Raw genomic sequence first — 25,237 nt, 5'->3', positions numbered from 1 at the left:
CCCAGTGAGTGAACTTGGGAATGAGAGTGTGAGAACACTGGGCCCAGTGAGTGCACTCGGGAATAAGAGCGTGAGAACACTGGGCCCAGTGAGTGTTCTCGGGAATGAGAGTGAGAGAACACTGGGCCCAGTGAGTGTACTCGGGGATGATAGTGTGAGAACGCTGGGCCCAGTGAGTGTACTCGGGAATGAGAGTGTGAGAATACTGGGCCCAGTGAGTGTTCTCGGGAATGAGAGTGTGAGAACACTTGGCCCAGTGAGTGTACTCGGGAATGTGAGTGTGAGAACACTGGGCCCAGTTCGTATACTCGGGAATGAGAGTGCGAGAACACTGGGCCCAGTGAGTGTTCTCGGGAATGAGAGTGAGAGAACACTGGGCCCAGTGAGTGTATTCGGGGATGATAGTGTGAGAGCACTGGGCCCAGTGAGTGTTCTCGGGAATGAGAGTGAGAGAACACTGGGCCCAGTGAGTGTACTCGGGGATGATAGTGTGAGAACGCTGGGCCCAGTGAGTGTACTCGGGGATGATAGTGTGTGAACACTGGGCCCAGTGAGTGTACTCGGGAACAAGAGTGAGAACACACTGGGCCCAGTGGGTGTACTCGGGAATGAGAGTGAGAACACACTGGGCCCAGTGAGTGTTCTCGGGAATGAGAGTGTGAGAACACTTGGCCCAGTGAGTGTACTCGGGAATGAGAGTGCGAGAACACTGGGCCCAGTGAGTGTACTCGGAAATAAGAGTGTTAGAACACTGCGCCCAGTGAGTGTACTCGGGAATGAGAGTGCGAGAACACTTGGCCCAGTGAGTGTTCTCGGGAATGAGAGTGTGAGAACAGTGGGCCCAGTGAGTGTACTCGGGAATGAGAGTGTGAGAACACTGGGCCCAATGAGTGTACTCGGGAATGAGAGTGTGAGAACACTGGGCCCAGTGAGTGGACTTGGGAATGAGAGTGTGAGAACACTGGGCCGAGTGAGTGCACTCGGGAATAAGAGCGTGAGAACACTGTGCCCAGTGAGTGTACTCAGGAATGAGAGTGAGAGAACACTGAGCCCAGTGAGTGTACTCGGGGATGATAGTGTGTGAACACTGGGCCCGGTGAGTGTACTCGGGAATAAGAGTGAGAACACACTGGGCCCAGTGAGTGTACTCGGGAATGAGAGTGAGAGAATACTGGGCCCAGTGAGTGTTCTCGGGAATGAGAGTGTGAGAACACTGGGCCCAGTTAGTATACTCGGGAATGAGAGTGCGAGAACACTGGGCCCAGTGAGTCTACTCGGAAATAAGAGTGTGAGAACACTGGGCCCAGTTAGTGTACTCGGGAATAAGAGTGTGAGAACACTGGGCCCAGTGAGTGTACTCAGGAATGAGAGTGAGAGAACACTTAGCCCAGTGAGTGTACTCGGGGATGATAGTGTGAGAACACTGGGCCCAGTGAGTGTACTCGGGGATGAGAATGAGAGAACACTGGGCCCAGTGAGTGTATTCGGGGATGATAGTGTGAGAACACTGGGCCCAGTGAGTGTTCTCGGGAATGAGAGTGAGAGAACACTGGGCCCAGTGAGTGTACTCGGGGATGATAGTGTGAGAACGCTGGGCCCAGTGAGTGTACTCGGGAACAAGAGTGAGAACACACTGGGCCCAGTGAGCGTACTCGGGAATGAGAGTGAGAACACACTGGGCCCAGTTAGTGTACTCGGGAATGAGAGTGCGAGAACACTGGGCCCAGTGAGTGTTCTCGGGAATGAGAGTGTGAGAACACTGGGCACAGTGAGTGTTCTCGGGAATGAGAGTGAGAGAACACTGGGCGCAGTGTGTGTACTCGGGAATGAGAGTGTGCGAACACTTGGCCCAGTGAGTGTACTCGGGGATGAGAGTGAGAGAACACTGGGCCCAGTAAGTGTACTCGGGAATGAGAGTGTGCGAACACCTGGCCCAGTGAGTGTACTCGGAAATGAGAGTGTGAGAACACTGGGCCCAATGAGTGTACTCGGGAATGAGAGTGTGAGAACACTGGGCCCAGTGAGTGAACTTGGGAATGAGAGTGTGAGAACACTGGGCCCAGTGAGTGCACTCGGGAATAAGAGCGTGAGAACACTGGGCCCAGTGAGTGTTCTCGGGAATGAGAGTGAGAGAACACTGGGCCCAGTGAGTGTACTCGGGGATGATAGTGTGAGAACGCTGGGCCCAGTGAGTGTACTCGGGAATGAGAGTGTGAGAATACTGGGCCCAGTGAGTGTTCTCGGGAATGAGAGTGTGAGAACACTTGGCCCAGTGAGTGTACTCGGGAATGTGAGTGTGAGAACACTGGGCCCAGTTCGTATACTCGGGAATGAGAGTGCGAGAACACTGGGCCCAGTGAGTGTTCTCGGGAATGAGAGTGAGAGAACACTGGGCCCAGTGAGTGTATTCGGGGATGATAGTGTGAGAGCACTGGGCCCAGTGAGTGTTCTCGGGAATGAGAGTGAGAGAACACTGGGCCCAGTGAGTGTACTCGGGGATGATAGTGTGAGAACGCTGGGCCCAGTGAGTGTACTCGGGGATGATAGTGTGTGAACACTGGGCCCAGTGAGTGTACTCGGGAACAAGAGTGAGAACACACTGGGCCCAGTGGGTGTACTCGGGAATGAGAGTGAGAACACACTGGGCCCAGTGAGTGTTCTCGGGAATGAGAGTGTGAGAACACTTGGCCCAGTGAGTGTACTCGGGAATGAGAGTGCGAGAACACTGGGCCCAGTGAGTGTACTCGGAAATAAGAGTGTTAGAACACTGCGCCCAGTGAGTGTACTCGGGAATGAGAGTGCGAGAACACTTGGCCCAGTGAGTGTTCTCGGGAATGAGAGTGTGAGAACAGTGGGCCCAGTGAGTGTACTCGGGAATGAGAGTGTGAGAACACTGGGCCCAATGAGTGTACTCGGGAATGAGAGTGTGAGAACACTGGGCCCAGTGAGTGGACTTGGGAATGAGAGTGTGAGAACACTGGGCCGAGTGAGTGCACTCGGGAATAAGAGCGTGAGAACACTGTGCCCAGTGAGTGTACTCAGGAATGAGAGTGAGAACACACTGGGCCCAGTGAGTGTACTCGGGGATGAGAGTGTGAGAATACTGGGCCCAGTGAGTGTTCTCGGGAATGAGAGTGTGAGAACACTGGGCCCAGTTAGTATACTCGGGAATGAGAGTGCGAGAACACTGGGCCCAGTGAGTGTACTCGGAAATAAGAGTGTGAGAACACTGGGCCCAGTTAGTGTACTCGGGAATAAGAGTGTGAGAACACTGGGCCCAGTGAGTGTACTCAGGAATGAGAGTGAGAGAACACTTAGCCCAGTGAGTGTACTCGGGGATGATAGTGTGAGAACACTGGGCCCAGTGAGTGTACTCGGGGATGAGAATGAGAGAACACTGGGCCCAGTGAGTGTATTCGGGGATGATAGTGTGAGAACACTGGGCCCAGTGAGTGTTCTCGGGAATGAGAGTGAGAGAACACTGGGCCCAGTGAGTGTACTCGGGGATGATAGTGTGAGAACGCTGGGCCCAGTGAGTGTACTCGGGAACAAGAGTGAGAACACACTGGGCCCAGTGAGCGTACTCGGGAATGAGAGTGAGAACACACTGGGCCCAGTTAGTGTACTCGGGAATGAGAGTGCGAGAACACTGGGCCCAGTGAGTGTTCTCGGGAATGAGAGTGTGAGAACACTGGGCACAGTGAGTGTTCTCGGGAGTGAGAGAACACTGGGCGCAGTGTGTGTACTCGGGAATGAGAGTGTGCGAACACTTGGCCCAGTGAGTGTACTCGGGGATGAGAGTGAGAGAACACTGGGCCCAGTGAGTGTATTCGGGAATGAGAGTGTGCGAACACTTGGCCCAGTGAGTGTACTCGGGGATGAGAGTGAGAGAACACTGGGCCCAGTGAGTATACTCGGAAATGAGAGTGCGAGAACACTGGGCCCAGTGAGTGTTCTCGGGAATGAGAGTGTGAGAACACTGGGCACAGTGAGTGTTCTCGGGAATGAGAGTGAGAGAACACTGGGCGCAGTGTGTGTACTCGGGAATGAGAGTGTGCGAACACTTGGCCCAGTGAGTGTACTCGGGGATGAGAGTGAGAGAACACTGGGCCCAGTGAGTGTACTCGGGAATAAGAGTGAGAACACACTGGGCCCAGTGAGTGTACTCGGGAATGAGAGTGTGAGAACACTGGGTCCAGTGAGTGTACTCGGGAATGAGAGTGTGAGAACACTGGGCCCAGTGAGTGTACTCGGGATTAAGAGTGTGAGAACACTGGGCCCAGTGAGTGTATTCGGGAATGAAAGTTTGAGTACACTGGGCCCAGTGAGTGTACTTGGGAAAGAGAGTGTGAGAACCCTGGGCCCAATGAGTGTACTCGGGAATGAGAGTGTGAGAACGCTGGGCCCACTGAGTGTACTCGGGATTAAGAGTGTGAGAACACTGGGCCCACTGAGTGTACTCGGGATTAAGAGTGTGAGAACACTGCGCCCAGTGGGTGTACTCGGGTATGAGAGTGTGAGAACACTGGGCCCAGTGAGTGTACTCGGGAATGAGAGTGTGAGAACACTTGGCCCAGTGAGTGTACTCGGTAATGAGAGTCAGAGAACACTGGGCCCAGTGAGTGTACTCGGGGATGAGAGTGTGAGAACACTGGGCCCAGTGAGTGTACTCGGGAATGAAGAGTGTGAGAACAGTGGGCCCAGTGAGTGTACTCGGGAATGAGAGTGTGAGAACACTTGGCCCAGTGAGTGCACTCGGGAATGAGAGTGTGAGAACACTGGGCCCAATGAGTGTACTCGGGAATGAGAGTGTGAGAACACTGGGCCCAGTGAGTGAACTTGGGAATGAGAGTGTGAGAACACTGGGCCCAGTGAGTGTACTCGGGGATGATAGTGTGTGAACACTGGGCCCAGTGAGTGTACTCGGGAACAAGAGTGAGAACACACTGGGCCCAGTGAGTGTACTCGGGAATGAGAGTGAGAACACACTGGGCCCAGTGAGTGTATTCGGGGATGATAGTGTGAGAGCACTGGGCCCAGTGAGTGTTCTCGGGATTGAGAGTGAGAGAACACTGGGCCCAGTTAGTTTCCTCGGGAATGAGAGTGCGAGAACACTGGGCCCAGTGAGTGTACTCGGAAATAAGAGTGTGAGAACACTGGGCCCAGTTAGTGTACTCGGGAATAAGAGTGTGAGAACACTGGGCCCAGTGAGTGTACTCAGGAATGAGAGTGAGAGAACACTTAGCCCAGTGAGTGTACTCGGGGATGATCGTGTGAGAACACTGGGCCCAGTGAGTGTACTCGGGGATGAGAATGAGAGAACACTGGGCCCAGTGCGTGTATTCGGGGATGATAGTGTGAGAGCACTGGGCCCAGTGAGTGTTCTCGGGAATGAGAGTGAGAGAACACTGGGCCCAGTGAGTGTACTCGGGGATGATAGTGTGAGAACGCTGGGCCCAGTGAGTGTACTCGGGGATGATAGTGTGTGAACACTGGGCCCAGTGAGTGTACTTGGGAACAAGAGTGAGAACACACTGGGCCCAGTGAGTGTACTCGGGAATGAGAGTGAGAACACACTGGGCCCAGTGAGTGTTCTCGGGAATGAGAGTGTGAGAACACTTGGCCCAGTGAGTGTACTCGGGAATGAGAGTGCGAGAACACTGGGCCCAGTGAGTGTACTCGGGAATGAGAGTGTGAGAACACTGGGCACAGTGAGTGTACTCGGAAATAAGAGTGTGAGAACACTGGGCCCAGTGAGTGTTCTCGGGAATGAGAGTGAGAGAACACTGGGCGCAGTGTGTGTACTCGGGAATGAGAGTGTGCGAACACTTGGCCCAGTGAGTGTACTCGGGGATGAGAGTGAGAGAACACTGGGCCCAGTGAGTGTACTCGGGAATGAGAGTGTGAGAACACTTGGCCCAGTGAGTGTACTCGGGGATGAGAGTGAGAGAACACTGGGCCCAGTGAGTATACTCGGGAATGAGAGTGAGAAAATACTGGGCCCAGTGAGTGGACTCGGGAATGAGAGTGTGAGAACACTGGGCCCAGTGAGTGTACTCGGGAATGAGAGTGTGAGAACACTGGGCCCAGTGAGTGTACTTGGGAATGAGAGTGTGAGAACACTGGGCCCAGTGAGTGTACTTGGGAATGAGAGTGTGAGAACACTGGGCCCAGTGAGTGTACTCGGGGATGAGAGTGCGAGAACACTGGGCCCAGTGAGTGTACTCGGGAATGAGAGTGTGAGAACACTTGGCCCAGAGAGTGTGAGAACACTTGGCCCAGTGAGTGTACTCGGGAATGAGAGTGAGAGAACACTGGGCCCAGTGAGTGTACTCGGGAATGAGAGTGTGAGAACACTGGGCCCAGTGGGTGTACTCGGGAATGAGAGTGTGAGGACACTGGGCCCAGTGAGTGTACTCGGGAATGAGAGTGTGAGGACACTGGGCCCAGTGAGTGTACTTGGGAATAAGAGTGAGAAAACACTGGGCCCAGTGAGTGTATTCAGGAATAAGAGTGAGAGAATACTGGGCCCAGTGAGTGTACTCGGGAATGAGTGTGAGAGAACACTGGGCCCAGTGAGTGTACTCGGGGATAAGAGTGTGAGAACACTGGGCCCAGGGAGTGTACTCGGGAATGAGAGTGAGAGAACACTGGGCCCAGTGAGTGTACTCGGGAATGAGAGTGTGCAAACACTTGGCCCAGTGAGTGTACTCGGGGATGAGAGTGAGAGAACACTGGGCCCAGTGAGTGTTCTCGGGAATGAGAGTGTGAGAAAACTGGGCCCAGTGAGTGTACTTGGGAATGAGAGTGTGAGAACACTGGGCCCAATGAGTGTACTCGGGAATGAGAGTGTGAGAACACTGGGCCCAGTGAGTGTACTTGGGAATGAGAGTGTGAGAACACTGGGCCCAGTGAGTGCACTCGGGAATAAGAGCGTGAGAACACTGGGCACAGTGAGTGTACTCAGGAATGAGAGTGAGAGAACACGAAGCCCAGTGAGTGTACTCGGGGATGATTGTGTGAGAACACTGGGCCCAGTGAGTGTGCTCGGGGATGAGAATGAGAGAACACTGGGCCCAGTGAGTGTTATCGGGAATGAGAGTGAGAGAACACTGGGCCCAGTGAGTGTATTCGGGGATGATAGTGTGAGAGCACTGGGCCCAGTGAATGTACTCGGGGATGATAGTCAGTGAACACTGGGCCCGGTGAGTGTACTCGGGAATAAGAGTGAGAACACACTGGGCCCAGTGAGTGTACTCGGGAATGAGAGTGTGAGAACACTGGGCCCAGTGAGTGTTCTCGGGAATGAGAGTGTGAGAACACTTGGCCCAGTGAGTGTACTCGGGAATGAGAGTGTGAGAACACTGGGCCATGTGAGTGTACTCGGAAATGAGTGTTAGAACACTGGGCCCAGTGAGTGTTCTCGGGAATGAGAGTGTGAGAACACTGGGCACAGTGAGTGTACTCGGAAATAAGAGTGTGAGAACACTGGGCGCAGTGTGTGTACTCGGGAATGAGAGTGTGCGTACACTTGGCCCAGTGAGTGTACTCGGGGATGAGAGTGAGAGAACACTGGGCCCAGAGAGTGAGAGAACACTGGGCCCAGTGAGTGTACTCGGGAATGAGAGTGTGAGAACACTGGGCCCAGTGAGTGTACTCGGGGATGAGAGTGCGAGAACACTTGGCCCAGAGAGTGTGAGAACACTTGGCCCAGTGAGTGTACTCGGGAATGAGAGTGAGAGAACACTGGGTCCAGTGAGTGTACTCGGGAATGAGAGTGTGAGAACACTGGGCCCAGTGGGTGTACTCGGGAATGAGAGTGTGAGAACACTTGGCCCAGTGAGTGTACTCGGGAATGAGAGTGTGAGAACACTGGGCCCAATGAGTGTACTCGGGAATGAGAGTGTGAGAACACTGGGCCCAGTGAGTGTACTTGGGAATGAGAGTGTGAGAACACTGGGCCCAGTGAGTGTACTCAGGAATGAGAGTGCGAGAACAATGGGCCCAGAGAGTGAGAACACTGGGCCCAGTGAGTGTATGCGGGAATGAGAGTGAGAACACACTGGGCCCAGTGAGTGTACTCGGGGATGAGAGTGCGAGAACACTGGGGCCAGTGAGTGTACTCGGGAATGAGAGTGTGAGAACACTTGGCCCAGAGAGTGTGAGAACACTTGGCCCAGTGAGTGTACTCGGGAATGAGAGTGAGAGAACACTTGGCCCAGTGCGTGTACTCGGGAATGAGAGTGAGAGAACACTGGGTCCAGTGAGTGTACTCGGGAATGAGAGTGTGAGAACACTGGGCCCACTGAGTGTACTCGGGATTAAGAGTGTGAGAACACTGGGCCCACTGAGTGTACTCGGGATTAAGAGTGTGAGAACACTGGGCCCAATGAGTGTACTCGGGAATGAGAGTGTGAGAACACTGTGCCCAGTGAGTGTACTTGGGAATGAGAGTGTGAGAACACTAGGCCCAGTGAGTGTACTCGGGGAAGAGAATGAGAGAACACTGGGCCCAGTGAGTGTACTCGGGAATGAGAGTGTAAGAACACTGGGTCCAGTGAGTGTACTCGGGAATGAGTGTGTGAGAACACTGGGCCCAGTGAGTGTATTCGGGAATGAGAGTGTGAGAACACTGGGCCCAGTGAGTGTACTCGGGAAAGAGAGTGTGAGAACCCTGGGCCCATTGAGTGTACTCGGGAATGAGAGTGTGAGAACACTGGGCCCAGTGAGTGTACTCGGGGATGAAGAGTGAGAAAACACTGCGCCCAGTGGGTGTACTCGGGTATGAGAGTGTGAGAACACTGGGCCCATTGAGTGTACTCGGGAATGAGAGTGTGAGAACACTTGGCCCAGTGAGTGTACTCGGTAATGAGAGTCAGAGAACACTGGGCCCAGTGAGTGTACTCGGGGATGAGAGTGTGACAGCACTGGGCCCAGTGAGTGTACTCGGGAATGAGAGTGTGAGAACACTTGGACCAGTGAGTGTACTCGGGAATGAGAGTGTGAGAACACTGGGCCCAGTGAGTGTACTCGGGAATGAGACTGAGAGAACACTGGGCCCAGTGAGTGTACTCGGGAATGAGAGTGTGCGAACACTGGGGCCAGTGAGTGTACTCGGGAATGAAAGTGTGAGAACACTGGGCCCAGTGAGTGTTCTCGGGAATGAGAGTGAGAGAACACTGGGCCCAGTGAGTGTATTCGGGGATGATAGTGTGAGAGCACTGGGCCCAGTGAGTGTTCTCGGGGATGATGGTGTGAGAACGCTGGGCCCAGTGAGTGTACTCGGGAATAAGAGTGTGAGAACACTGGGCCCAGTGAGTGTTCTCGGCAATGAGAGTGTGAGGACACTGGGCCCAGTGAGTGTACTTGGGAATAAGAGTGAGAGAACACTGGACCCAGTGAGTGTACTCGGGAATGAGAGTGTGAGAACACTGGGCCCAATGAGTGTACTCGGGAATGAGAGTGTGAGAACACTGGGCCCAGTGAGTGTACTCGGGAATGAGAGTGTGAGAACACTAGGCCCAGTGAGTATATTCGGGGATGATAGTGAGAGAACACTGGGCCCAGTGAGTGTATTCGGGGATGATCGTGTGAGAGCACTGGGCCCAGTGAGTGTACTCGGGAATGAGAGTGAGAGAGCACTGGGCCCAGTGAGTGTACTCGGGAATGAGAGTGTGAGAACACTGGGCCCAGTGAGTGCACTCAGGAATGAGAGTGAGAGAACACTTAGCCCAGTGAGTGTACTCGGGGATGATAGTGTGAGAACACTGGGCTCAGTGAGTGTTCTCGGGAATGAGACTGAGAGAACACTGGGCCCAGTGAGTGTATTCGGGGATGATAGTGGCTGAACACTGGGCCCAGTGAGTGTACTCGGGAATGAGAGTGAGAGAACACTGGGCCCAGTGCGTGTATTCGGGGATGATAGTGTGAGAACGCTGGGCCCAGTGAGTGTACTCGGGGATGACAGGGTGTGAACACTGGGCCCAGTGAGTGTACTCGGGAATAAGAGTGAGAACACACTGGGCCCAGTGAGTGTACTCGGGAATGAGAGTGTGAGAACACTGGGCCCAGTGAGTGTAATCGGGGATGAGAGTGAGAGAACACTGGGCCCAGTGAGTGTTCTCGGGAATGAGAGAGTGAGAACACTGGGCCCAGTGAGTGTACTCGGGAAAGAGAGTGTGAGGACACTGGGCCCAGTGAGTGTACTCGGGAATGAGAGTGTGAGGACACTGGGCCCAGTGAGTGTACTCGGGAATGAGAGTGATGGAACATTGGGCCCAGTGAGTGTTCTCGGGAATAAGAGTGAGAGAACACTGGGCGCAGTGAGTGTACTCGGAAATGAGAGTGTGAGAACACTGGGCCCAGTGAGTGTACTCGGGAATGAGAGTGCGAGAACACTGGGCCCAGTGAGTGTACTCGGGAATAAGAGTGTGAGAACACTGGGCCCAGTGAGTGTACTCGGGGATGAGAATGAGAGAACACTGGGCTCAGTGAGTGTTCTCGGGAATGAGACTTTGAGAACACTGGGCCCAGTGAGTGTATTCGGGGATGATAGTGTGAGAACACTGGGCCCAGTGAGTGTACTCGGGGATGATAGTGTGAGAACGCTGGGCCCAGTCAGTGTACTCGGGGATGATAGTGTGTGAACACTGGGCCCAGTGAGCGTACTCGGGAATAAGAGTGAGAACACACTGGGCCCAGTGAGTGTACTCGGGAATGAGAGTGTGAGAACACTGGGCCCAGTGAGTGTTCTCGGGAATGAGAGTGTGAGAACACTGGGCCCAGGGAGTGTACTCGGAAATGAGAGTGCGAGAACACTGGGCCCAATGTGTGTACTCGGGAATGAGAGTGTGAGAACACTGGGCCCAGTGAGTGTACTCGGGAATGAGAATGAGAGAACACTGGGCGCAGTGAGTGTACTCGGGGATGAGAGTGAGAGAACACTGGGCCCAGTGAGTGTACTCGGGAATGAGTGTGAGAACACTAGGCCCAGTGAGTGTACTCGGGAATGAGAGTGTGAGAACACTTGGACCAGTGAGTGTACTCGGGAATGAGAGTGTGAGAACACTGGGCCCAGTGAGTGTACTCGGGAATGAGACTGAGAGAACACTGGGCCCAGTGAGTGTACTCGGGAATGAGAGTGTGAGAACACTGGGGCCAGTGAGTGTACTCGGGAATGAAAGTGTGAGAACACTGGGCCCAGTGAGTGTTCTCGGGAATGAGAGTGAGAGAACACTGGGCCCAGTGAGTGTATTCGGGGATGATAGTGTGAGAGCACTGGGCCCAGTGAGTGTTCTCGGGGATGATGGTGTGAGAACACTGGGCCCAGTGAGTGTTCTCGGCAATGAGAGTGTGAGGACACTGGGCCCAGTGAGTGTACTTGGGAATAAGAGTGAGAGAACACTGGACCCAGTGAGTGTACTCGGGAATGAGAGTGTGAGAACACTGGGCCCAATGAGTGTACTCGGGAATGAGAGTGTGAGAACACTGGGCCCAGTGAGTGTACTCGGGAATGAGAGTGTGAGAACACTAGGCCCAGTGAGTGTACTCGGGAATGAGAGTGAGAGAACACTGGGCCCAGTGAGTATATTCGGGGATGATCGTGTGAGAGCACTGGGCCCAGTGAGTGTACTCGGGAATGAGAGTGAGAGAGCACTGGGCCCAGTGAGTATATTCGGGGATGATAGTGAGAGAACACTGGGCCCAGTGAGTGTATTCGGGGATGATCGTGTGAGAGCACTGGGCCCAGTGAGTGTACTCGGGAATGAGAGTGAGAGAGCACTGGGCCCAGTGAGTGTACTCGGGAATGAGAGTGTGAGAACACTGGGCCCAGTGAGTGCACTCAGGAATGAGAGTGAGAGAACACTTAGCCCAGTGAGTGTACTCGGGGATGATAGTGTGAGAACACTGGGCTCAGTGAGTGTTCTCGGGAATGAGACTGAGAGAACACTGGGCCCAGTGAGTGTATTCGGGGATGATAGTGGCTGAACACTGGGCCCAGTGAGTGTACTCGGGAATGAGAGTGAGAGAACACTGGGCCCAGTGCGTGTATTCGGGGATGATAGTGTGAGAACGCTGGGCCCAGTGAGTGTACTCGGGGATGACAGGGTGTGAACACTGGGCCCAGTGAGTGTACTCGGGAATAAGAGTGAGAACACACTGGGCCCAGTGAGTGTACTCGGGAATGAGAGTGTGAGAACACTGGGCCCAGTGAGTGTAATCGGGGATGAGAGTGAGAGAACACTGGGCCCAGTGAGTGTTCTCGGGAATGAGAGAGTGAGAACACTGGGCCCAGTGAGTGTACTCGGGAAAGAGAGTGTGAGGACACTGGGCCCAGTGAGTGTACTCGGGAATGAGAGTGTGAGGACACTGGGCCCAGTGAGTGTACTCGGGAATGAGAGTGATGGAACATTGGGCCCAGTGAGTGTTCTCGGGAATAAGAGTGAGAGAACACTGGGCGCAGTGAGTGTACTCGGAAATGAGAGTGTGAGAACACTGGGCCCAGTGAGTGTACTCGGGAATGAGAGTGCGAGAACACTGGGCCCAGTGAGTGTACTCGGGAATAAGAGTGTGAGAACACTGGGCCCAGTGAGTGTACTCGGGGATGAGAATGAGAGAACACTGGGCTCAGTGAGTGTTCTCGGGAATGAGACTTTGAGAACACTGGGCCCAGTGAGTGTATTCGGGGATGATAGTGTGAGAACACTGGGCCCAGTGAGTGTACTCGGGGATGATAGTGTGAGAACGCTGGGCCCAGTCAGTGTACTCGGGGATGATAGTGTGTGAACACTGGGCCCAGTGAGCGTACTCGGGAATAAGAGTGAGAACACACTGGGCCCAGTGAGTGTACTCGGGAATGAGAGTGTGAGAACACTGGGCCCAGTGAGTGTTCTCGGGAATGAGAGTGTGAGAACACTGGGCCCAGGGAGTGTACTCGGAAATGAGAGTGCGAGAACACTGGGCCCAATGTGTGTACTCGGGAATGAGAGTGTGAGAACACTGGGCCCAGTGAGTGTACTCGGGAATGAGAATGAGAGAACACTGGGCGCAGTGAGTGTACTCGGGGATGAGAGTGAGAGAACACTGGGCCCAGTGAGTGTACTCGGGAATGAGTGTGAGAGAACACTTGGCCCTTTGAGTGCACTCGGGAATGATAGTGTGAGGACACTGGGCCCAGTGAGTGTACTCGGGAATGAGAGTGAGAGAACACCGGGTCCAGTGAGTACTCGGGAATGAGAGTGTGAGAACACTGGGCCGAGTGAGTGTAATCGGGGATGAGAGTGAGAGCACACTGGGCCCAGTGAGTGTTCTCGGGAATGAGAGTGTGAGAACACTGGGCCCAGTGAGTACTCGGGAATGAGAGTGTGAGGACACTGGGCCCAGTGAGTGTACTCGGGAATGAGAGTGTGAGGACACTGGGCCCAGTGAGTGTACTTGGGAATAAGAGTGAGAGAACACTGGGCCCAGTGAGTGTACTCGGGAATGAGAGTGAGAGAACACTGGGTCCAGTGAGTGTACTCGGGAATGAGAGTGTGAGAACACTGGGCCCACTGAGTGTACTCGGGATTAAGAGTGTGAGAACACTGGGCCCACTGAGTGTACTCGGGATTAAGAGTGTGAGAACACTGGGCCCAATGAGTGTACTCGGGAATGAGAGTGTGAGAACACTGGGCCCAGTGAGTGTACTTGGGAATGGGAGTGTGAGAACACTAGGCCCAGTGAGTGTACTCGGGGAAGAGAATGAGAGAACACTGGGCCCAGTGCGTGTACTCGGGAATGAGAGTGTAAGAACACTGGGTCCAGTGAGTGTACTCGGGAATGAGTGTGTGAGAACACTGGGCCCAGTGAGTGTATTCGGGAATGAGAGTGTGAGAACACTGGGCCCAGTGAGTGTACTCGGGAAAGAGAGTGTGAGAACCCTGGGCCCATTGAGTGTACTCGGGAATGAGAGTCAGAGAACACTGGGCCCAGTGAGTGTACTCGGGGATGAGAGTGTGACAGCACTGGGCCCAGTGAGTGTACTCGGGAATGAGAGTGTGAGAACACTAGGCCCAGTGAGTGTACTCGGGAATGAGAGTGTGAGAACACTTGGACCAGTGAGTGTACTCGGGAATGAGAGTGTGAGAACACTGGGCCCAGTGAGTGTACTCGGGAATGAGACTGAGAGAACACTGGGCCCAGTGAGTGTACTCGGGAATGAGAGTGTGAGAACACTGGGGCCAGTGAGTGTACTCGGGAATGAAAGTGTGAGAACACTGGGCCCAGTGAGTGTTCTCGGGAATGAGAGTGAGAGAACACTGGGCCCAGTGAGTGTATTCGGGGATGATAGTGTGAGAGCACTGGGCCCAGTGAGTGTTCTCGGGGATGATGGTGTGAGAACGCTGGGCCCAGTGAGTGTACTCGGGAATAAGAGTGTGAGAACACTGGGCCCAGTGAGTGTTCTCGGCAATGAGAGTGTGAGAACACATGAGAGTGTGAGAACACTGGGCCCAGTGAGTGTACTCGGGAATGAGAGTGTGAGGACACTGGGCCCAGTGAGTGTACTTGGGAATAAGAGTGAGAGAACACTGGACCCAGTGAGTGTACTCGGGAATGAGAGTGTGAGAACACTGGGCCCAATGAGTGTACTCGGGAATGAGAGTGTGAGAACACTGGGCCCAGTGAGTGTACTCGGGAATGAGAGTGTGAGAACACTAGGCCCAGTGAGTGTACTCAGGAATGAGAGTGAGAGAACACTGGGCCCAGTGAGTATATTCGGGGATGATCGTGTGAGAGCACTGGGCCCAGTGAGTGTACTCGGGAATGAGAGTGAGAGAGCACTGGGCCCAGTGAGTATATTCGGGGATGATAGTGAGAGAACACTGGGCCCAGTGAGTGTATTCGGGGATGATAGTGTGAGAGCACTGGGCCCAGTGAGTGTTCTCGGGATTGAGCGTGAGAGAACACTGGGCCCAGTTAGTGTACTCGGGGATGATAGTGTGAGAACGCTGGGCCCAGTGAGTGTACTCGGGGATGATAGTGTGTGAACACTGGGCCCGGTGAGTGTACTCGGGATTATGAGTGAGAATACACTGGGCCCAGTGAGTGTACTCGGGAATGAGAGTGTGAGTGCACTCAGGAATGAGAGTGAGAGAACACTTAGCCCAGTGAGTGTACTCGGGGATGATAGTGTGAGAACACTGGGCCCAGTGAGTGTACTCGGGGAGGAGAATGAGAGAACACTGGGCTCAGTGAGTGTTCTCGGGAATGAGACTGAGAGAACACTGGGCCCAGTGAGTGTATTCGGGGATGATAGTGTGAGAACACTGGGCCCAGTGAGTGTTCTCGGGAATGAGAGTGAGAGAACACTGGGCCCAGTGCGTGTATTCGGGGATGATAGTGTGAGAACGCTGGGCCCAGTGAGTGTACCCGGGGATGACAGGGTGTGAACACTGGGCCCAGTGAGTGTACTCGGGAATAAGAGTGAGAACACACTGGGCCCAGTGAGTGTACTCGGGAATGAGAGTGTGAGAACACTGCGCCTAGTGAGTGTAATCGGGGATGAGAGTGAGAGAACACTGGGCCCAGTGAGTGTACTCGGGAATGAGAGTGTGAGAACACTGGGCCCAGTGAGTGTACTCGGGAAAGAGAGTGTGAGGACACTGGGCCCAGTGAGTGTACTCGGGAATGAGAGTGTGAGGACACTGGGCCCAGTGAGTGTACTCGGGAATGAGAGTGATGGAACATTGGGCCCAGTGAGTGTTCTCGGGAATAAGAGTGAGAGAACACTGGGCGCAGTGAGTGTACTCGGAAATGAGAGTGTGAGAACACTGGGCCCAGTGAGTGTACTCGGGAATGAGAGTGCGAGAACACTGGGCCCAGTGAGTGTACTCGGGAATAAGAGTGTGAGAACACTGGGCCCAGTGAGTGTACTCGGGGATGAGAATGAGAGAACACTGGGCTCAGTGAGTGTTCTCGGGAATGAGACTTTGAGAACACTGAGCCCAGTGAGTGTATTCGGGGATGATAGTGTGAGAACACTGGGCCCAGTGAGTGTACTCGGGGATGATAGTGTGAGAACGCTGGGCCCAGTGAGTGTACTCGGGGATGATAGTGTGTGAACACTGGGCCCAGTGAGCGTACTCGGGAATAAGAGTGAGAACACACTGGGCCCAGTGAGTGTACTCGGGAATGAGAGTGTGAGAACACTGGGCCCTGTGAGTGTTCTCGGGAATGAGAGTGTGAGAACACTGGGCCCAGTGAGTGTTCTCGGGAATGAGAGTTTGAGAACACTGGGCCCAGGGAGTGTACTCGGAAATGAGAGTGCGAGAACACTGGGCCCAATGTGTGTACTCGGGAATGAGAGTGAGAACACTGGGCCCAGTGAGTGTACTCGGGAATGAGAATGAGAGAACACTGGGCGCAGTGAGTGTACTCGGGGATGAGAGTGAGAGAACACTGGGCCCAGTGAGTGTACTCGGGAATGAGTGTGAGAGAACACTTGGCCCAGTGAGTGTACTCGGGAATGATAGTGTGAGGACACTGGGCCCAGTGAGTGTACTCGGGAATGAGAGAGAGAACACACTGGGTCCAGTGAGTACTCGGGAATGAGAGTGTGAGAACACTGGGCCCAGTGGGTGTACTCGGGAATGAGAGTGTGAGAACACTGGGCCGAGTGAGTGTACTCGGGAATGAGAGTGTGAGGACACTGGGCCCAGTGAGTGTACTTGGGAATAAGAGTGAGAGAACACTGGGCCCAGTGAGTGTATTCGGGAATAAGAGTGTGAGAATACTGGGCCCAGTGAGTGTACTCGGGAATAAGAGTGTGAGAACACTGGGCCCAGTGAGTATACTCGGGAATGAGAGTGTGAGGACACTGGGCCCAGTGAGTGTACTCGGGAATGAGAGTGCGAGAACACTGGGCCCAGTGAGTGTACTCGGAAATAAGAGTGTGAGAACACTGGGCCCAGTGAGTGTACTCGGGAATGAGAGTGCGAGAACACTGGGCCCAGGGAGTGTACTCGGGAATGAGAGTGAGAGATCACTGGGCCCAGTGAGTGTACTCGGGAATGAGAGTGTGCGAACACTTGGCCCAGTGAGTGTACTCGGGGATGAGAGTGAGAGAACACTGGGCCCAGTGAGTGTCCTAGTCTCCTTTATTCAAGCTTAGCACGCTTGTTTGAGATCCAACCTTCTCACCCTCTCATTGAATATGGAATTCAACCATGTTATGGTCACTCATTCCCAGGGGATCCTTTACTAGGACATTTTTAATTCATCCTGTCTCGTTACACAGGACCAGATCTAAGGTTGCTTGCCCCCTGGTCGGTTCAGTTACATGCTGCTCAAGAAACCCATCCCTAATACACTCAATGAACTCGTCCTCAAGGCAGCCCTGCCCAATTTGATTTGTCCAATTAATATGATAGTTAAAATCCCCCATAATTATAGATGTTCCCTTATTACAAGCCTCAACTATTTCCTGATTGATACTCCGTCCAACAGAGTTGCAACTGTTCGGAGGCCTATAGACTACGCCCACTGGTGTTTTTTTCCCCTTGTTATTCCTTACCTCCACCCAAACTGTTTCATCATCCTGATCTTTTGACCCAGTATCATTTCTCTGTATTACAGTGATTCCTTCCTTTATTAACATAGCCACCCCACCTCCCCTTCCTTCCTGCCTGTCCTTTCTGATCGTTAAATAACCTGGTATGTTTAATTCCCAGGCATTGTCACCCTGCAGCCATGTTTCTGTAATGGCCACAAGATCATACCCATATGTAGTTATTTGTGCCATTAACTCGTCTATTTTGTTACGAATGCTACGTGCATTCAGATAGAGAACTTTCAAATATGTTTTGTGACACTTAGTTCCTGCTTTTGCCCTTTTTATTACTTTACCTTTTACTCCATACCTTCTGCCCCTTCCTAATTTCCCCACTGCTACCTAAGTCTATGACCTTCTCTGTTGTCATTTTTATTATTTGCTCTCTAGGAACCTCCCCCCCACTAGTTAGTTTAAAGCCCTCTCTACACCCCTAGTTATATGATCCGCCAGGACTCTAGTCCCAGCACTGGCCAAGTGAAGCCCGTCCCAACGGAACAGCTCCCCCCTGCCCCAGTACTGGTGCCAGTGTCCCAAGAAGCAAAACCCATTTCTCCCACACCAGTCTTTGAGCCACGCATTTAACTCTCTAATTTTATTTGTCCTAGCCAAATTCGCTCGTGGCTCAGGTAATAATCCAGAGATTATTACCCTTGAGGTTCTGTTTTTTAATTTGACCCCTAGCTGCTCATACTCCTTTAACAGAACCGGCTTCCTAGTCCTATCTACATCATTTGTACCAACATGGACCACGACAACTGGATCCACCCCCTCCCACTGCAAGTTTCTTTCCAGCCCAGAGGAGATGTCCTTAACCCTGGCACCGGGTAGGCAACACAGCCTTCGGGACTCTCGATCTCGGCTGCAGAGAACTCTATCTATCCCCCTAATAATACTATCCGCTACCACTACAACATTTCTATTTACTCCCCCCTCTTGAATGGCCCCCGTTCCACGGTGCTGTGGCCAGGTTGCTCATCCTCCCTGCAGTCCCTGCTCCTGTCCCCACAGGGAGTAAGAACCTCGAACCTGTTGGACAAGAACAAGGGCTGCGGCTCCTCCAGCTCTACCTTCTGGATCCCCGTACCTGCCTCACTCGTAGTAACACCGTCCTGTCCCTGACCATGGGCTACATCTGAATTAATTAACTTAATAGGTGTGACCACCTCCTGATACACAGAGTCCAGGTACTTCTCCCCTCCCTGATGTGTCGCAGTGTCTGAAGCTCAGACTCCAGCTCATCAACACGGAGCTGGAGTTCCTGTAGCAGTAGACACTTGTCACAGACGTAATCACCGCGAGCCTCAATGGGGTTCACCGGCTCCCACATCTCGCAACAGTAACACATCACCTGCTCCATTCTATGTAATTAATTACATTTTTTATTGTTAGTTATGGACACCCTCTGCCCGATTTTAGATGCTAGTATCCCCTTTAATTAATTGGATTTAAATTAAATCAATCCCTCTAGTTACACCAGTTAAATGGTTTACCAACAGTCACTCTGCACCAGAAAGGCCTTATTAACTACAACCCACAGAGTTAAAGTTTGAAAAGAGCACCTAACACCCCACTTACCCTCTCTCACACTTACCCAAACTCAGAGCACTCTTTGATGACTCGCACTCAGTGCTTGCTCGCACTAGGACTGGTCTTTTTATACTGTTTGTTTGTTTACAGCCAAATGAGTCACCCCTGCTGATTGGTTAGAAAACTGGTTTCCACTGCCTGCTGTGCCAATTTATTCCTACTGCAGTGTAACCTTGTTTTACTCTTCTTAAACCAACAGAATCCCAAATATTTAACTTTTCCCCTTTACTTAAACTGCTTTAGTAATCTTATCAAGAATGATTTAAAGAGAAATAACAATTAAAGAACTCTCACACTTACCCAAACTCAGAGCACTCTTTGATGACTCGCACTTCAGTTAGGCTTTTGACAAAGTCCCGCATGGGAGACTGGTCAAGAAGGTAAGAGCCCATGGGATCCAGGGCAATTTGGCACATTGGGTCCAAAATTGGCTTAGTGGCAGGAGGCAGAGGGTGATGGTGGAAGGTTGTTTTTGTGACTGGAAGCCTGTGTCCAGTGGTATACTGCAGGAATCGGTGCTGGGTCACGTGCTGTTTGTAGTGTACATTAATGATTTAGATATGAATGATCAGTAAGTTCGCAGATGACACGAAAATTGGTGGAGTGGTAAATAGCGAGGAGGGAAGCCTCAGGCTACAGGACAATATAGACGGGTTGGTCAGATGGGCAGAACAGTGGCAAATGGAATTTAACCCTGAAAAGTGTGAGGTGATGCATTTTGGGAGGACTGGTAAGGGAATACATAATGAATGGTAGGACCCTAGGAAGGACAGAGGGACCTTGGTGTGCATGTACATAGATCCCTGAAGGCAGCAGGACAGGTAGATAAGGTGGTTAAGAAGGCACAAGGGATACATGCCTTCATTAGCCGAGGCATAGAATATAAGAGCAGGGAGGTTATGATGGAGCTGTACAAAACGCTAGTTAGGCCACAGCTGGAATACTGTGTGCAGTTCTGGTCGCCACACTATAGGAAGGATGTGATTGCATTGGAGAGGGTGCAGAGGAGATTCCCCAGGACGTTACCTGGGCTGGAGCGTTTCAACTATGAAGAGAGACTGGACAGGCTGGTGTTGTTTTCCTTAGAGCAGAGAAGGCTGAGGGGGGACCTGATTGAGGTGTACAAAATTATGAGGGGCATAGATAGGGTAGATAGAAAGGAACTTTTTCCCTTAGTAGAGGGGTCAATAACCGGGGAACATAGTTTCAAGGTAAGAGGCAGGAGCTTTAGAGGGGATTTGAGGAAAAACTTTTTCATCCAGAGGGTGGTTGGAACCTGAAACTCACTGCTTGAAAGGGTGGTAGAGGCAGGAACCCTCACAACATTCAAGAAGCATTTAGATGAGCACTTGAAATGCCATAACATGCAAGGCTATGGACCAAGTGCTGGAAAATGGGATTAGAATAGATAGGGCTTGATGGCCGGCGCAGACACGATGGGCCGAAGAGCCTTTTTCTTTGCTGTATGACTCTATGACTTCACCCAGTGAGTGTGATCAGGAATGAGAGTGTAAGAAAACTTGACCCAGTGAGTGTGATCAGGAATAAGAGTGTAAGAACACTTGGCCCAGTAAATGTGATCAGGAATGAGAGTGTAAGAACACTTGGCCCAGTGAGTGTGATCAGGAATAAGAGTGTAAGAACACTTGGCCCAGTAAGTGTGATCAGGAATGAGAGTGTAAGAACACTTGGCCCAGTAAGTGTGATCAGGAATGAGAGTGTAAGAACACTTGGCCCAGTGAGTGTGATCAGGAATGAGAGTGTAAGAACACTTGGCCCAGTAAGTGTGATCAGGAATGAGTGTGTAAGAATACTTGGCCCAGTGAGAGTGAACAGGAATGAGTGTGGGAGAGCACTTGACCCAGGTAGCAGGCCAGGTAGATAAGGTGGTTAAGAAGGTATACGGAATGCTTGCCTTTATTAGCCGTGGCATAGAAAACAAGAGCAGGGGGGTTATGCTTCAACTGTATAAAACACTAGTTAGGCCTCAGCTAGAATACTGCATGCAGTTCTGGTCACCACATTACATGAAAGATGTGATTGCACTGGAGAGGGTACAGAGGAGATTTACAAGGATGTTGCGGGGAGTAGAGAATCTTAGCTATGAGGAAAGACTGGATAGGCTGGGTCTGTTTTCCTTGGAACAGCGGAGGCTGAGGGGTGACCTTATTGAGGTGTATAAAATTATGAAGGGACATAGATAAAGTGGATAGAAAGGACATATTTCCCTTAGCAGAGGGGTCAAAAACCTGGGGGCACAGATTTAAAGTAATTGGGGGAAGGTTTAGAGGGGATTTGAGGGGAAATTTCTTCACCCAGAGCGTTGTGGGGGTCTGGAACTCACTGCCTGAAAGGGTGGTAGAGGCAGGAACCCTAACCACATTTAAAAAGTACTTGGATGTGCATTTGGGATGTGGTAACCTGCGGGGCTGCAGACCAAGAGCTGGGAAGTGGGACTAGGCTAGATAGCTCTTTGTTAGCCGGCGCGGACACGGTGGGCCGAAATGGCCTCCTTCCGTGCTGTAACTTTCTATGATTCTCAGAAATGAGATTGTAAGAACACTTGGCCCAGTGAGTGTGATCAGGAATGAGAGGGTAAGAATACTTGGCCCAGTGAGTGATCAGAAATGAGTGTGTAAGAATACTTGGCCCAGTGAGTGTGATCAGGATTGAGAGTGTAAAGTGGGATGCAGTAACCTGCAGGGCTACGGACCAAGAGCTGGGAAGTGGGATTAGGCTAGATAGCTCTTTGTTAGCTGGCGCAGACATGATGGACCGAAATGGTCTCCTTCCGTGCTGTAACTTTCTATGATTCTATGACTTGACCCAGTGAGTGTGCTCAGTAATGAGAGTGTAAGAACACTTGGCCCAGTGAGTGTACTTACACCTCAGTAATGAGAGTGTAAGAACACTTGGCCCAGTGAGTGTGCTCAGGAATGAGAGTGGGGAAAGAAATGAAATTGGTATTTGAGCAAATTTCTGGAGCTCAGTCCCCGGGAGGCTCCGTCTGGAGCTCAGTCCCCGGGAGGCTCCGTCTGGAGCTCAGTCCCCGGGAGGCTCCGTCTGGAGCTCAGTCCCCGGGAGGCTCCGTCTGGAGCTCAGTCCCCGGGAGGCTCCGTCTGGAGCTCAGTCCCCGGGAGGCTCCGTCTGGAGCTCAGTCCCCGGGAGGCTCCGTCTGGAGCTCCGTCCCCGGGAGGCTCCGTCTGGAGCTCAGTCCCCGGGAGGCTCCGTCTGGAGCTCAGTCCCCGGGAGGCTCCGTCTGGAGCTCAGTCCCCGGGAGGCTCCGTCTGGAGCTCAGTCCCCGGGAGGCTCCGTCTGGAGCTCAGTCCCCGGGAGGCTCCGTCTGGAGCTCAGTCCCCGGGAGGCTCCGTCTGGAGCTCAGTCCCCGGGAGGCTCCGTCTGGAGCTCAGTCCCCGGGAGGCTCCGTCTGGAGCTCAGTCCCCGGGAGGCTCCGTCTGGAGCTCAGTCCCCGGGAGGCTCCGTATGGAGCTCCGTCCCCGGGAGGCTCCATCTGGAGCTCAGTCCCCGGGAGGCTCCGTCTGGAGCTCAGTCCCCGGGAGGCTCCGTCTGGAGCTCAGTCCCCGGGAGGCTCCGTATGGAGCTCCGTCCCCGGGAGGCTCCGTCTGGAGCTCAGTCCCCGGGAGGCTCCGTCTGGAGCTCAGTCCCCGGGAGGCTCCGTCTGGAGCTCAGTCCCCGGGAGGCTCCGTCTGGAGCTCAGTCCCCGGGAGGCTCCGTCTGGAGCTCAGTCCCCGGGAGGCTCCGTCTGGAGCTCAGTCCCCGGGAGGCTCCGTCTGGAGCTCAGTCCCCGGGAGGCTCCGTCTGGAGCTCAGTCCCCGGGAGGCTCCGTATGGAGCTCCGTCCCCGCGAGGCTCCGTCTGGAGCTCAGTCCCCGGGAGGCTCCGTCTGGAGCTCAGTCCCCGGGAGGCTCCGTCTGGAGCTCAGTCCCCGGGAGGCTCCGTCTGGAGCTCCGTCCCCGGGAGGCTCCGTCTGGAGCTCAGTCCCCGGGAGGCTCCGTCTGGAGCTCAGTCCCCGGTAACACTGCATCTCTTCAATTTTCTAATATTGTGCTTTATTGTGTCTGTTAACTCTAATGAAAGCTGCTGAATTGTTGTAAAACCCCAACTGGTTCACTGATCTCCTTAAGGAAAGGAACCTGCTGTCCTTACCTGGTGTGGCCTACATGTGACTCCAGTCCCATATTACATGGTAACACTTAATGCCCTCAGTTGAGTTGGCCAATAAATGTGGCCGTACCAACATTGTCCACTCCTCAAAAACAAAGTGAAGTTCAGCGTTGTATTTGGTTTGACGTTGTTCAAGGATTTTTATTTCTGTTGTGCCTTTTCATACATGTACCCTTAATTTGTTAATTGCTAACGTTACTTCTGCCAGCTGTGCCCTTGGCCTGGCTTTCCACTCACGCAAATTCTTTTCAATTTACAGATGAAACGCTCTATGTAAATGTGCTGTGTGGGATTCTTGCTGGAGTAGTTTCGTCCTCGATTGCCAACCCTACAGATGTTCTGAAGGTATGGTGAATAACTCTCGGAAGTACAGTACACTCCTTTTAACATATGCCTGTGGGAAGCCCAGCTCACTGCACGAGTTGAGGAGCCCGTGGGTCGAAGGAAACATAGAAACATAGAAGATAGGAGCAGGAGTAGGCCATTCGGCCCCTCGAGCCTACTCCGCCATTCAATGAGATCATGGCTGATCATCCAAACTCAGTACCCTGTCCCTGCCTTCTCCTCATATCCCTTGATCCCTGTTATAAATCTCATCATTCATCAAGAAACTACTCGTGAAATAACGCTGGACGGCCAGCTGGTGGTGCCGTCCAAGGAGTATAAATACTTGGGCGTGGGCCCAGCTTGTAAGGGACATTTTGTAAGACAAGGAACTAGTGAAGTACAACTAGACTTCCATGTTCTGAAACAAGTTGATTAAAGCCTTGCTTTATACTCAAACCAAGTGCGTAGTGAGTTTTATTACGTCAATCCCTTTAGCCTTAAGAAATATACCTAACTCCTTCTTGAATATATTTAATGAATTCGCCTCAACTGCCTTCTGTGGTAGAGAATTCCACAGGTTCACCACTCTCTGGGTGAAGAAATTCCTCCTCATCTCAGTCCTAAATGGCTTACCCCTTATCCTTAGACTGTGACCCCTGGTTCTGGACTCCCCGGCCATCGGGAACATCCTTCCTGCATCTAGTCTGTCTAGTCCTGTTAGAATTTTATAAGTTTCAATGAGATCCCCTCTCATTCTTCTAAACTCCAGCGAGTATAAGCCCAATCGACCCAATCTCTCCTCATACGCCATTCCTGCCATCCCAGGTATCAGTCTGGTGAATCTTCACTGCACTCCCTCCATGGCAAGAACATCCTTCCTCCGCTAAGGCGACCAAAACTGCACACAGTACTCAAGGTGTGGTCTCACCAAGGCCCTGTACAACTGCAGCAAGACATCCTTGTTCTTGTACTCGAGCCCTCTCGCTATGAAGGCCAACATACCATTTGCCGCCTTAACTGCATGCTGTACCTGCATGCTTACCTTCAGCGACTGGTGCACAAGGACATCCAGGTCTCGTTGCAGTTCCCCGTCTCCCAATCTATGATCAGTAAGTTCGCAGATGACACGAAAATTGGTGGAGTGGTAAATAGCGAGGAGGGAAGCCTCAGGCTACAGGACGATATAGACGGGTTGGTCAGATGGGCAGAACAGTGGCAAATGGGATTTAACCCTGAAAAGTGTGAGGTGATGCATTTTGGGAGGACTAACAAGGCAAGGGAATACACAATGAATGGTAGGATCCTAGGGAGGACCTTGGTGTGCATGGACATAGATCCCTGAAGGCAGCAGGACAGGTAGATAATGTGGTTAAAAAGGCATCCAAATGCTTCTTGAATGTTGTGAGGGTTCCTGCCTCTACCACCCTTTCAGGCAGTGAGTTCCAGATTCCAAACACCCTCTGGGTGAAAAAGTTTTTCCTCAAATCCCCTCTAAACCTCCTGCCCCTTACCTTGAATCTATGCCCCCTTGTTATTGACCCCTCTACTA

At 52.6% G+C, this 25,237-nt stretch overlaps 1 protein-coding gene across 1 annotated transcript in view; it reads left to right on the top strand.

Annotated features, from left to right (window-relative positions):
- Positions 1-25,237, top strand: part of slc25a14 (solute carrier family 25 member 14) — a 163,097-nt gene that overhangs the window by 47,740 nt on the left and 90,120 nt on the right. The window contains 1 exon segment of the mRNA XM_085994069.1: positions 23,621-23,728. Within this exon segment, the coding sequence (XP_085850195.1) occupies positions 23,621-23,728 (108 nt within the window).

Source organism: Somniosus microcephalus, chromosome 1, assembly GCF_052327205.1.
Source record: "Somniosus microcephalus isolate GS21.2 chromosome 1, FLI_Smic_1.0, whole genome shotgun sequence".
Lineage (NCBI taxonomy): Eukaryota > Metazoa > Chordata > Chondrichthyes > Squaliformes > Somniosidae > Somniosus > Somniosus microcephalus.
This window is presented reverse-complemented; position numbering and strand designations above follow the sequence as displayed.